The sequence below is a fragment of the Nicotiana sylvestris genome, chromosome 6 (genome assembly GCF_000393655.2).
Source record: "Nicotiana sylvestris chromosome 6, ASM39365v2, whole genome shotgun sequence".
Lineage (NCBI taxonomy): Eukaryota > Viridiplantae > Streptophyta > Magnoliopsida > Solanales > Solanaceae > Nicotiana > Nicotiana sylvestris.
The window spans coordinates 160,034,531-160,049,478 of record NC_091062.1 but is presented as its reverse complement, the minus strand read 5'-3'; the positions used below and the strand labels follow the sequence as shown (position 1 = coordinate 160,049,478).

At 37.9% G+C, this 14,948-nt stretch overlaps 1 protein-coding gene and 1 pseudogene across 1 annotated transcript; one reads left to right on the top strand and one right to left on the bottom strand.

Moving 5' to 3' along the window:
- The first annotated feature begins 564 nt into the window (after window positions 1–564).
- On the top strand, window positions 565–3,121 carry LOC104223222 (probable trehalose-phosphate phosphatase F; annotated as a pseudogene).
- Window positions 3,122–7,085: 3,964 nt separating this feature from the next.
- LOC138871557 (uncharacterized) lies at window positions 7,086–7,454 on the bottom strand. Its single transcript, XM_070149443.1, has one exon. It carries the CDS (start codon window positions 7,452–7,454, stop codon window positions 7,086–7,088), a length of 369 nt encoding a protein of 122 aa, XP_070005544.1.
- Window positions 7,455–14,948: the final 7,494 nt, after the last annotated feature.

The following is a 14,948-nucleotide window of genomic DNA, read 5'->3' as shown; positions in this document are numbered from 1 at the left end:
GATTCTTTTACCATTGCAAGGACCAGCTAAAACAACATATGAACCAATTTCATATAATAGCCGCAACTACTGTTCTGATAGAAACGATCGTGGTGCAATTCTTTTCCTCTGTTGATATTACTTAGAATGTTCCTTTTTTAATAGTTCAAGATTCCTTTTTGTTTATATGCTCCATGTTAAGTGCTAGTATGACATTGTTTAGTCAATACTTTTGCCTCCAATGGTTTTCTAGATTTAAGTAAGACCATGACATGTATAGGTTGTTTTCTTCTCCAGGTAGGAAAACACAGAGGTCTATAACTAATATCAAAATTTTGAGCCAAAAATGTTTTGTTCCCTAAATGCAGTGCGCCTTTAGAAATGAGGTACTTGCGCTGATGAATTTATATAATTGGTCACTTACAACACTAATTTTTGAATCATGGCGCTTGAAAATTTATGATTGACCAGATTTCAGGAAGCCTGTGATTGATGGAAAGCATATCCAGCAGCAGCAAGAAGAAAAAATTAAAGAGGTGGTTTTTCGCTGACAAAAGAGTGGGATAGAAAGATTAGGTACTCCATACATCTAGTAGTAATATTCATTGGTCTTCTAACCTAGCAAAATAAAAATCAGTAAATTCTGAGACATTCAATGGACTTGAATTCAGCGAGTGCTTCTCCTGTCCTTACGGATACTTCATTGATAAACAAGTCTAGATTTCGGATCCATTCAAATTTATTGTCTTATTCAAAATCGGGCCTTCAATCTCCACTAGCGTGCTAATGATTCCGAGAAAGAAGCCAGGGAAGCTTGATGATGTTCGTTCTAATGGTTGGCTTGATGCAATGAAGTCTTCTTCACCTCCTAGTAAGAAGGTTCAAAAGGAAGTAGACATCGAGGATTTTTCAGATGATGCTGATATTCTTTACTGCTCTTGGATGGTATGCTAGATATGTTCATTGTTTTCCTAATTTTGCACACTTATCCATCTGCCTAGACAGAGTGAATGTCAAATACCTTATAATCAACCGTCTCTTTTCCTGCTGTTTGTGTGCAGTTCATGTATCCATCAGCTCTTACCTCCTTTCAGCAAATTGTTAGCCATGCAAAGAATAAACAGATTGTTATCTTTTTAGACTATGACGGGACTCTTTGTCCAATTGTTGATGACCCTGACCGTGCTTTTATCTCCGCTGATGTAAGTAACTCCAACTTTTTCCTTATTGCAAGTGAGAAGCTTACCTGCAGATGAAAAGAAATTACAAATTCTGCAGATGCGTTCAGCTGTCAGAGATGTTGCAAAATATTTCCCAACAGCAATCATTAGTGGACGAAACCGTGACAAGGTAAAATTCTTACATTAACCAGTAATTCATGTATTGTTAGTTGTTTACACAGTCTACTTTCTGAACCTATCTTTTCGTTTTCAGCAATGTGACTTATGTCAATCCTGTTTCAGGTTTATCAGTTGGTAGGATTAACGGAACTCTATTATGCTGGTAGTCATGGTATGGACATCATGCTTCCAATTAGAAATGAGGTGTGCAGTAATGGTTCACTTATTAAATATACTGACCAGCAGGTATTACAATTTAATTTATGAGAGTCGTCACCTTCATCATTGGCTAGTAAATACTGACATTTTGTATTTTTTACCCATTTCTACCTTACTTTCTAATAACTACTTCTACTTTATGTTTTGAGCAGGGCAAGGGAGTTAATCTATTCCAGCCTGCTCGTGAATTCTTGCCCATGATTGACGAGGTGTTTTACTTGTTTCTCTACGCCTTGCAATATTGGCACCAAATGATTTTTTTTTTTGTAGACATGAAATGAATGAGCTAGACTATTTTGCAGGTTTTTAGAACCCTTGTCGATAAAACTAAAGAAGTAAAAGGTACAAAAGTTGAGAACCACAAGTTTTGTGCCTCTGTACATTACCGTAATGTAGATGAGAATGTGAGTCTCATTCCTTGCTGTTTCATAATGTCTCTGAATTCTGAGGTTAAGTACCTTTGTGAATTATTCTGCAGCCAACTTATGATGATGGTTTTCATTTTAAATTCAGAGTTGGCCAGTCGTCGCACAATGCGTCCATGACGTCTTGAAAGAATACCCTCGACTACGACAAACTCATGGGCGAAAGGTATCTAGTAACTTGATTATTTGTGACAAAACAACATACATTGCCTACTGAAGTCTCCAGTTTGATTACTTTATTCACTCTGAGTGTCACTACTACATTATTGTAATTTGTTGAAATCTTGCTTCTTTTTTGTTTTTCAATAGGTTTTAGAGGTCCGTCCTGTAATAGACTGGGACAAAGGAAAAGCAGTTGAGTTTCTGCTTGAATCACTAGGTATGTGAGTGTTGGTTTAGAGCACATAAAAGTGGTGAAGTCGAGAGATAATTAAGAATGGATTGTTTTGTCCATGTTTATCAAATATATGCACAACCATGCAGGTTTTCGAAATAGCCATAATGTGCTCCCAATCTATATTGGAGATGATAGAACAGACGAAGATGCATTCAAGGTAATTAATATACAACAGAATCTCATCATGTCAATACTAGTGACCTTACCCTTTCTTCTGAAATGAAAGAGTATGTTTTAAATCCAGGTTTTGAGGGGGAGATATCAAGGTTATGGAATTCTTGTTTCGGCTGTCCCAAAAGAGAGTAATGCTATCTTCTCTCTCAGGGATACCTCAGAGGTGAGAATATGAAATAAAGCCACATTTTTGTTCTTGATGTCAAGAAATGTAAAGTAATTTCTTGATGTGAAATCTAAAGTCTGCAATTCAAAATCATATATATATGCAGGTCAAAAAATTCTTGGAATCTCTTGCGAAAATTAAAATAAAAGGAGGGGGAGGGGAGCAGAAGGGATAGTATAGATTACATTAGGTTACTGGAGTTTTATGAATAAGTTGGAAGCCATTTTCTTTAATCATTCTTCCAGTAGTATCTATTACAAGTGGAAGAATTTTGTATTCATTGTTTGTAATTTATTTTTCTCAAAATATTCGTTCTTTCGTGTATTCTCCTTTGAATATGCAAGGGCTAAAAGAAGGCCTTTCTTCTCTGAGTTAAATGTGATAACAATGTTTCAAATGACTATGTAGAGTTGTTCTGTCATTTCATTCCCATTGTTTTTTCTTTCTTTTTTGGATGAAACAAGATAAACAAATAGGCTAACTATTATAATATTGCTGCACTCTCTTTTGCATTTAACAGTTCAAACACAGGCTTTGTTGTCTAGAGTGAGCTATGTATTAGGCCAATCAATATGGACTCAGTAATTATAAGACCAACACAGATCTAGGCAACATAAATATATACTCCCTCCATTTCAATTTATATGAACCCATTTGACTGGGCACAGAGTTTAAGGAAAGAGAGAAGATTTTTGATCTTGTTGTGTAAAATGAGGCACATATATTTTGTGTGACTATAAATCATTGTGTAAAGGTAAATTGTTTCCAAATAAGGAAAATGATCATTCTTTTTGGCACAGACTAAAAAGGAAATTGGTTCACATAAATTGAAACGGAGGGAGTATATAATAAAGCCGTATATAATTAGTATATATAATATATGTATACCGGCTAGGGAGTGTGAATACTTTTGGCCGAGCGGCCAACTGTGTAACTTTGTGTTCTAAAGTTTCCTCTTCTAAGTAGTAGTATGCATCCAACTTGAAATTACACATTTCATAGGTCAGGAAGTGATAATGCTTCCTTTAATAAATATTTCAGTTCATTATTTTTTTATTGGTACAGAAATTGGAAATACAATTTTTTTTAATCCTCTCCTTTGTTGGAACTATTGCTCCTTTGGTGACTCGAACCATATATGCTTACCATCGGAGTAACCCCTTGTCAAAAATAAAAATAGTCCGATAACTTATCAAATTATTAGCAAATATGAATGAAAAACACACATTTTTGCGCAACTAAAAACGTGGATAAGTGAAACATTTTATTATTTGAGAAAAGTAAGTACAATATTTTATTTGAGAAAAGTAAATATGATGGCAGACGCAATGATCAAATGCATCTGCGCTTTATCTTTTTGAATCCTCCAAAAACCCAACATGCGTACTATACCTTCCAAGTTTCATAAATCTTAAGATGTTTTTTTTTAAAACCAGATAAAATGCAATAACCTTCCTTTATGTTCAAATATCTTGAACATTATTAATCCATGGCACATATATCTGTAACATCCTCTATTTTCTTTATAAAATAATGCGTCTTTTCACTCACTATCACTATTTTATGGAGATAAGCTCATATGTCTCTTTCCTTCATGTTTTATTGCTTGTTATGGTTACTAGTATTTAGAGGTGAAACCAGGATTTAAAGTTTATGGGTTTGAAATTATAGTTTGTTTAAGTTATTGGGTTCTAAATTAACAGTTTGTACATATTTAATAAAATTCTTAAGACAAATACAGAGTTTGGACTAAAGCTACTGGGATCGACCGAACCCATATGCCGCATGATAACTCCGCCCCGCTTGTACGTAAGTATAAGTGTAAGGGTCCGGCCATTCTCGCCAACTCGCTCTATCATGTAGTTGTGACGATATTTTCTTGTTTGTTTGTTTAAAAAAAATGGTACTTATATTTGGAAATTATTTCACTTTAAACTTCTCATTTTACTGCTATTGAGATATTCTATAGTCACATAAATGTTTATATCTTATTTTAAATCAAAAGTTTAAAAAAAAAACTTTTTTTAAAACTACGCGCCTAGGCACACACTATCATGAAGAAAGTAATTTTTTATTTGGCTTCTGCTCTTAAAACAATTGGTCGGGGAATTAAAGTGCAATTGTGCGTTCAACGTAGACTCTTTTTTAATTCAAACTTTTGAGTGATGTATTTAGCTTTAGCTTTTCAGTAAAGGCATGGTTTACGGGCCAAACAAAATCTTATCCCATTTTCTGCTGTATCATTACCACTATCTAATATTAATTATAATACAGGGAAGCATACATAAGAAGCTTTTGAGTTGATGAATACATAGTCATATTGTTAATTTACATGCATCTTATCCTTTGATATTTGGTGCAAGGACGAGTCACCACAGATTTCTCATATGAAAATGCACCATCTCCCTTTATCCCATTAATTTGTGAACAATTATTCCGAAAAAGATTTATATATGGTTCCTACATCAGGGTGTATCGTGGCTTGTGAAATGAAGGCCATCATGGGGCCTCCCCTCCTCTTCCAAACGGGACAAGTGGTCCACCACTTGATTCTCACTCCCTTTTTGGTCTATGATTTTAAGATCAAACTCTTGTAGAAGAAGTACCCACCTCATCAATCTAGCCTTTGAGTCCTTCTTACTCATCAAATAATGAAGTGTCGCGTGATCGGTGTAAATAATCACTTTGGTACCTATGAGGTACGGGCAGAACTTTTTCATAGCAAAGATAATGGCTAAGAGTTCTTTCTCGGTCACCGTATAGTTGACTTGGCATCATTCATGGTCTTTCTAGCATAGTAGATCGGATGGAATATCTTGTTGATTCTTTGCCCCAATACTGCTCATACCGCCACATCACTAGCATCACACATAAGATCAAATGGTAAGCTTCAATTTGGTGCGGTAATAATGGGAGTGATAGTCAACCTATACTTGAGTATCTCAAATGCTTTCATACAATATTCATTGAACACAAATTTTGCATCTTTTTCCAACAACATGCACAAGGGGTTCACCACCTTTGAGAAATCCTTGATGAACCGACGGTAGAACCCCGCATGACCTAGAAAGCTCCTTACTCCTTTGACGGAAGTAGGAGGAGGGAGTTTTGATATCACTTCAATTTTTGCTTTATCCACTTCAATACCATTCTTGGACATCTTATGGCCGAGGACAATGCCCTCCTCAACCATAAAGTGACACTTCTCCCAATTAAGCACCAAGTTGGTTTCTTCACAACGTGCCAAGACTTTGTCAAGATTATTCAAACACTCATCAAAAGAATCCCCACAACATAGAAATCATCCATGAAAACCTCAAGGAAGTCCTCTACCATATCCATGAATATTGCCATCATACACTACTGAAAAGTAGCCGGTGCATTACACAGACCAAACGACATCTTTGAGAATGCAAATGTGCCATATGGACAAGTTAAGGTGGTCTTCTCTTGGTCTTCGGGTGCAATAAGAATTTGGTTATACCCAGAATACCCATCCAAGAAGCAATAATAAGCACGTCCGGCTAACCTATCCAACATTTGATCAAGAAATGGAAGCGGAAAATGGTCTTACAGAGTCACTTTGTTGAGCTTTCTTTAATCCATGCATACGCTCCAACCGATGACAGTTCTTGTGGGGATCAACTCATTATTGTCATTTGTAATCATAGTCATGCCCCCTTCTTTGGAAAATATTGTACCGATGAAGTCCATGAACTATCAGAAATGGGGTAGACAACCTTAGCATCCAACCACTTGATGACCTCTTTCTTGACAACCTCTTGCATGGCCTCATTCAATTTTCTTTAATGTTCCACGGAGGGTTTGGAATCCTCCTCCAATATGATTTTGTGCATGCAAAAGGTGGGGCTTATAACCCGAATATCTACCAATGTCCAACCTATTGCTTTCTTCCTCCTTTAGAGCACCGCAAGGGTGTCATCTACCTGCACGTTAGTTAAGCACGAGGAAAGAATAATGGGTAAAGAGGAACAAATGCCTAAGAACTCATATCTGAGGTGTGAAGACAAAGGCTTCAACTCCAATATGGGAGGCTCCTCGATTGAGGGCTTTGTTGGTAGAGTCTTCCAGTTCTCAAGGTCCAAGGAAAGTTTCTAGGGCTCATATGTATATAAACCCATTCCTTGCAAAGCATTGACATATTCAACCAAGCCTTCCTTCTCATCCACATCATGATTCAACAACACAGCTTCCAAAGGGTCTTCTATTAATCATAGCACTTGTGTCTTCAACAATACCTCGATCACAAGATCCACAAACGAACACACTTCATTGCTATTAGGTTGCCTCATTGACTTGCAAACATAGAACATGACTTTTTCATCGCCCACTCGGAAGGTGAGCTCCGCTGCTTCCACATCAACTTAGGCCTTCCTTGTAGCTAGGAAAGGTCTCCCCAATATTATTGACACCTTGTAGTCAACCTCACAGTCAAGTATCACAAAATCTGCGGGAAGTATGAACTTGTCGACCTGAACTAGCACATCACCAATCATCCCCAATGGCCTCTTCATTGTCATGTCCACCATTTGAAACCTCATAGATGTGGTCCTTGGTTGCCCAATCCCCAATGTCTTGAACACAGAATATGGCATCAAGTTAATGCTTGCCCCCAAGTCACACAAAGCTTTGGCGAAATCGGCACTATCAATAGTGCATGGGATTGTAAAGGCACCGGGGTCTTCTAACTTTGGATCCATGGAGTGCACAATGGCACTAACTTGATATGTCATTTTGATTGTTTCACAGTTCATTTATCTCTTCTTTGTTACCAAGTCCTTCATGAACTTGGCATATCCCGGTATTTGTTCTAGAGCTTCAACCAAAGGCACATTTATGGACAAACTTTTCATCATATCAATAAATTTCTTGAACTGATTCTCATTGTTTTGCTTTGTGAGCCTTTGAGGATATGGTGGAGGAGGCCTTGGCAAAGGATTCTTGGCTTTGGGCACTACCATTTTCGATATGTCAATCACATGTTCCCTAGACGGGTTCACATCATTTTGTTTCTCCTCCATGTTGTCATCAATGTCTATTATCACTTCATCATTCACTTGCAAATCATTGCTTGGTTCATCATCATCTTGCACCAACACATCATCACTCAGAGTCTTTCTTGGGTTAGAGGTACTAGCAACTCTACCTATACCACTTATTGTAGTCACTACCATAGCATGACCCGTATTGTTCTCACCCTTTGGGTTTACTACCATATCACTTGGTAGTTCCCCCTTAGGGCGAGTATTCAACAATTGAGAAATTTGGCCAAGTTGGACTTCCAAGTTACGGATAGAAGTGTTGTAGGAGGCCAATTGGATATCGGAGTCGGCATTTTTCTTCGTCATTTGCTCGAACATGGATTCAATCTGTCCCATCTCATTATTGGAAGAGCTAGGACCTTGTGACGAAAATGGGGGAGGGTTGTTCGGTTGTTGATACATTAGGGGCCTTTGAAATCCCGACCCCCAATTCCTTTTATTATTGTTGTTCCAACCCCTTTGATTGTTGTTGCCTCCCCAATTACTATTATTGTTGCTACCCCAATTGCCTTGGTTTCCTTGGTTACCCCAATTTTAATTGTTGTTGTTCCCCCAATTGCCTTGGTTATTGTTGTCGCCACTATTGCAATTTCCTTGTTGACCTTAATTTCCCCAATTTCCTTGTGACCTCCACTGTTGTTGATTTGGAGTATTTTCCCGTTGACCCTGATAATTGTTCACATATTGAACCTCTTCACTTTGATCATCATATGAATCATCTTGATTGTACCCGCTTTCACTTTGTTCAAATTGATCAGGATTGTTTTGAACTTATTGACCTCATTGCCTTCTCTTATTGATCATCATATTCACTCCTTCTATGGTATCCACTTGTTTGGCCCTTGAACTTGTTGCAACTGAGCTTTGGCCAATTGGTTCATGGTAGTAGTCAACTCGGCTATTGTTTGGCCGTGATCATGGAGCTTCTTGTATAGGTGAATAACATTAGGATTTCCTTGTGGAACATTAGCTCGACTTTGCCACACCCAAGAAGTATCCGCCATCTCATCAGGTATTTCACACGCTTTGGCATATAGCATATTCATGAAGTTCCCCCTGGTGAGTTGGTTAACCACATATCGGTTTGTAGTGTTGATCCCCCTATAAAAGGTCTATTGGATCATGGCCTCAGCCATATTGTTGTTTGGGAACTCCTTTACCATTGTCCGGTACCTCTCCCAAATCTCATGTAATGGTTCATTTGGCTCATGTTTAAAAGCAAGGATCTCATCTCTTAATGTCACCGTATGTCCCGAAGAAAAGAACTTTGCAATAAATGACTCGGCCAACTCATCCCAAGTAGTGATGGAATGGTTGGGTAACCTTTCTAGACAATCCAAAGCCTTCCCATTTGAGAAAATGGGAAAATCCTTAACCTCAATGCGTCCTCAGAGACGTTAGTTTGCTTGCTCCTCAAGCACGTATCAACAAAACCTTTGAGATGCTAATAGGCGTTTTGGTTTGGAGCTCCGGTGAAGAAACCCCTCTGTTCCAAGAGTGTAAGAATGGTATTGGATATTTGAAAGTTGCTCACCCTAATCCGGAGTGGGACTATTGCACTTGAATAGCCTTTGTTGGGCAACACCCGGTATGCTGCCCTTGAAGGATGTGGGGGGAGGGTTTGGAATATTATCATGAAGCGGTCGGCCTCTCCTTTGTGCTTGAGGTTCAGGTTGAATCTCATCCACGTGATCATCATCTACCTCCTCCCCCCAACGGCAAATTTCCGAGGGCTTCATTGTTAAGAGCCATTTGGTACCTAAGAGCAATTCACACACAAATTAGGAAAACAGAAGGAAAGAAAAAGAAAACACACAAATACTCAGATATATAGCTAAAACCGTTTAACTCCCCGGCAACGGCGCCAAAAATTGATCGGAGTCCAAGCCTGCACTACTATTGAGTAGCGAGAATGGTCGATGGAGTTTTAACCCAACTAGGTTGGGATCGAATCCGCAGGAGTTAATTTGTTTGGAATAGATTTATATCCAAGTTTAGATGCGGGTTTTGCTCTTAATTACACTTCCACAAATGATTTGTTTGTTTTCTGCTTCTACTTCTATTCTATAGCATGCAATATTTGAAACTAAGTATAATGTTTTTGTTGTTGAATTTCAAGGATTTTAAAGGGACTAGGGTAGCGACTTCCACCTAGGTGGATATTTAACACGTAGCAAGAATTTAGGGCAATCATATGATTAATTGGGGTCGTAATATAGCTATCACACCCGGGTACTCACTCTATACCTCTCGGTAGTTTGAGTGATTTTGCCCAATTTGGCCTTTTCAAGTCAAAATGGGTATTCATGCAATTCAAGTGATTTTAGCTCAAGTCGGGTATTACTATCTCTAGGTTTAACCCTTTAATTGGGGCTATCAATTTCTTGAGTTCACCCCAATTACTTGTTAGTCTAGTTTTCCTAGACTTAGTCCATCTTTCTCAAGTAGATACTAAGTCATAAAGGTATGAATCAGTGTTTGCAACCACTAATTCCATAGTTCTAGCAAGAACTAGGCTAAATACTACTTACCCATACACATTCAAGCCCTAAAATTCAAGGCCCATCAAATACCCACACTAGGGTTGGATCACAACCCTAGCTATGGGTTTAGCTACTCATGGAAATAGCATAAATCAAAGATAAAATAAATATAAAACTCATAACACTAGATTAAAAGATGAAAATCTAATGTTGAGAGATAATTCTAGTACACAATTTCCCAAAACAGAATTTACAGTCGTCTCACATGCTCAGCTAAAACATAACTTAACCTTAAAATGTCAAAAGGATCTATTTATACTAAGCTAAAATTTTCGGACAAAATACCCATGCGGAGGTTTCGCGGCTGCGTAATTCTTACCGCGACTGCACTCTTGCCTTCGCGGATGCGTAATATTGACCGTGGTCTGCGTTTTAAACTTCTGGATCTGGGATGAAGTTTGTTTCACGAGCCGCATAATTACCATCGTGACCGCGTAGTGGATTTTTGTGGCCGCGCAATTCTACCACGGACTGCACTCCTTATTCTTTCTTGAAATGTGAACTCTCTATATCTCAGCCACCGTGGTCCACATAATTCCAATCGCAGTTGCAGTGAGACTTTAGCGGCCGCACATTTCTGGCGTGGACCTCGCTTAACATTTGGCCTTAAAATGCTCTCTCTGATTCTTCACTTCGCGGATCGCATATTTGTGATCGCGGCCATGTTGTGGCTTCTGCGGCCACATAATATTTGTGCGGTCCAGGTTTCAGGTCTCCTGGCCCAGTCTTGGTTTTATTCCAGATTTGACTCATTTATGAGTTGATTATGCATCATTTGGCTCATTTTGATCAATTCCTACAAGCAAGCATATTACATTAGTTTTCGGGAATACCTTCATGCATTTTAAGCCCAAAACGCAAGTAACAGAGAGCAAATAATAGGTTAAAATCCTCACTTATCAACTATCTCTAGGATTTTGCATATATTGGCTCAAGTGTTGAAACACTATAAGCTATATCAGGCCTAGTTCGTATAAGGAAATTCAATTTCCCAACTAGTTTCCTATAGTGACAAGGATCTGAAAGTCGTATTCCTTCACCTGCTTTTAACTTCACTGTTGTATCAAGAGGTGAAGTCACAAAAGGACATCCTATACAGACAAATTCTTTAAGAAGGTATTGAGTGAATTTCCTTTATGTAATAACAACTCCATCACCTTCATAAAGTATCTCCAATCTTAGGAAGTAATGGAGTCTCCCTAGATCTTGTATTTTAAAAGTTTCATGAAGGAACTTCTTTAAGCTGGTAATTTCTTCCAAGTGAGCTCCTGTGATAATAACATCATCTACATATACAACTACAAAAGTTACTGAATTTCCTTTGCCTTTATAAAACAAAGAGTAATCAAACATAGAGTGTGTATCGCCTCTAGAACAAAGAGCTTTTGTCATCTTGGCATACCATTGTCTACTAGCTTGTTTTAATCCATACAAGGATTTGTTCAACTTGCATACCATTCCAGACTGCTCTATAAGTAGGCCTGGTGGTACCTCCATATACTTCCTCATGTAAGTCACCATGAAGGAAAGCATTATTCACATCTAATTGAAACATTTCCCATCCCTTCTTAACTACTACCCCATTCAGAGTCCTTAGTGTTGTCATTTTTACAACAGGTGAAAAAGTCTCAGTATAATCCACTCCAGTCTGTTGAGTATACCCCTTCACCACCAACCTAGCTTTAAACCTCTCTACACTCCCATCTGCCTTGTGTTTTATCTTATACACCCATTTACATCCTATGGCCCTTTTTCTAGCTGGAAATGGTACTAAATCCCAGGTGTTATTGGTATACAATGCCTCAAATTCTTGAGTCATTGCTTCTTGCCATGCAGGTACATCAGGTGCTTCCTCATATGAGACAGGTTCACAATCTTATGACACATTCTTTATCAAATATTGACTACCAGTGGAAGGCTCTAAAATCAATGGGTTGCACATCAGAAATAAAGGCATTAAAGGAAAGAGAAAAGGTGATTTGTTCATCTTGAGGTGAGGTATTCACCGGTTGGTTTGGGAGTGTATACACAAAATCCTTCAAGTAAGTAGGAGGTTAGTGAATTCTAGGTGGTCTGATGTTTTCTAGAAGTAAGGTTGGAGTATGTTGGCTAGAATTAGATGAACTAGCAGTATTAGGTGGAGTGTTTTGGTTTTGGAATTGTGGAAATGGGATATTGTATTTAGCTGTATCCTGGTCATTTCCATAGTCATGATCCTCTGATACAAGTGTTGGTGACACCATATTGTGACTGTGAGGTGATACAATGGGAGATGTAATAGAATCATTTGTGCTAGAGTCAGCTGGTGAATGATTTTCTATATTTAGATGCATTTGGGGTAATGAAAAGGAGGAACCATCAATATTATAAGATAGATCGTTAGAATTTGATTTTAAGCTAAATGGAAAGATGTTTTCATGAAATATACATATCTTGAGATATGTATTCGTTTTGTGACAAGATTTAACACCTTGTAGCCTTTTGTCCCAAAAGGGTATCCCATAAAGACATGTGGAATTGATCTAGGTTCAAACTTGTCTTTGTGTGTTTTGAGAATGGCTGGGAAGCAAAGGCAACCAAAGCTCCTAAGATGTGAATAAAGTAGCTTTTTCTGGTACAGTAGTTCATATGGACACTTGTTTTTGATAGAGGATGATGGCAATCTATTTATTAGGTAAGTAGAGGTAAGGATGAATTCTCCCCAATATTGTAAAGGAAGTTTGGATTGAAACAACAATGCTCTAGATGTTTCGAGGAGGTATTTGTGTTTTCTCTCTACTATCCCATTTTGTTGTGGTGTATAAGGACAAGTCTTTTGGTGTATGATTCCTTTACTTTGGAAAAACAAGATGCTGGCCGCATTGACAAACTCCAGGCTATTATCTGTTCTAACTGTTTTAGTGGTAGTCTGAAATTGGTTTTCTGCCATGGCAACAAAGGCTTTGATAATATGCAAGGCATTACTCTTGCAAGTTAGAAGATGTGTCCATGTGGACCATTATAATCATCTACAAGGTTAATAAAATATTTATAGCCATCATGAGTTGGAATATGATTGGGGCCCAGAGATCTACAAGTAATAGTTCAAAGGTTTTAAGTGTTTTTGTGGTACTTTGTGGGAAGGAAGATCTGCTTTGCCTGGCCATTGGACAGACATGGTAGAAGAATGGTTATTTTTATGCAAAGGTAGTTGGGACAGCTGAGATGCCCCTCATTTTGACAAAAGGCACATGGTCCAATCTATTATGTCACAAAATATATACATTGTATTTCTCACAAGCAGATGCATTTGGAATAGAATTACAAAGCTTATGAACATCAGAAGAAAGATAAAAAGAAACATTTGAAACATGACACTCATTATTATTGCTTGAAGCAGTAGTTTCTACAATGGACTGCACTTTATTTCTATTGTGTGTGGAATTGGTGGTTGATGCACAAGGTGCTATGTGAGAGCTATGTGACAAGACAGTAGTGTCATGTGCAGAAGGTAAAATTGAATAACTTTCGCATGAGTTATTGTACAATGAAAGTAAAGGTTGTCCTTGACCTCACCAATCTCTAGTGGCCTCTTCAGTGAAGGGCCCTGTAGAAAAAGACAGGAGAATTTTGTGAATACAACTATGCAATCGAATTGCACAGTTAGGGAATGAGCAGAAATCAAGTTAAATTTGAAGCTAGGCACATAAATTACTTTTCTCATAATGAACTTTAGACTAAGAATCACATCACCAATAAGTGTCACCTTCACTTTGTACCCATTGGGCATTTGAAATTAGGTAAGGGTATACTAAGGTTTTGATATTGCATAGTAATATCTTATTGAAAGTCATATAGTTTGTGGCCCCGTAATCAAGGATCCACGAGTCAATATTTGATTCAAAACATTCACACAATTTATTATTATCCTCAATAGAAGAAGAGAAAGCAACAGTAACTGCAAAGTTCACAGCTCTTCCAGTCAGCTTCATGTCTTTTGACTTCTCCCCTATGTTTCCTATTTTAAGTTTCTCCAGAATGTTGAGGAGTTGTCCATATTGTTCTTGAGTCAGGTTATGCATAAGTCTTCCCTGTTCATGGTGATCTCCTTCAACTTCTGAAGTAATAGGTCCATCATTTGGTATTCCAAATACATTTGATGCAACTCTTTTCCCTTTATTGTTGTTACCATAACTAGGATACTTTGAATTCTGAGGGTACCCATAGAGTTTGAAACACTTATCTTTGCTATGTCCTAGCTTCTTACAATATTTACAAAACAAGCGAGTTTTGTTCGATGGATATCCTCATCTATTTACATTGCTTCCAGCATTTCTAGCATTGTATCCATTTGTGTTGTAATTGGTCCTGAAATTGTTGTTTCCTACACTTGCACTAAGAGATGCAGATTCCATCACAAATTGACTGTGTGGCTTAATTCTCTCTGTTTCTCCTCCTGAATTAGTATGGAAAATGCTTGTGCGATGCTAGGTAGTGGGTTCATCATCAAAATATTGCCTCTCACCACAGTGTACACCTCATTTAATCCCATCAAGAACTGAATTAATCTTCTATCATGTTCTGCCTTGTGCATGTTTGCATTAGCTCCATAGGTGCAGGTGTAATTGCACTGAGCGTGTGAATTTAAGGTATTATTTTATTC

Excerpts from the sequence above, each read along its gene's own strand:
- LOC138871557 (XM_070149443.1), bottom strand. The coding sequence starts at position 7,454 with ATGACATATCAAGTTAGTGCCATTGTGCACTCCATGGATCCAAAGTTA.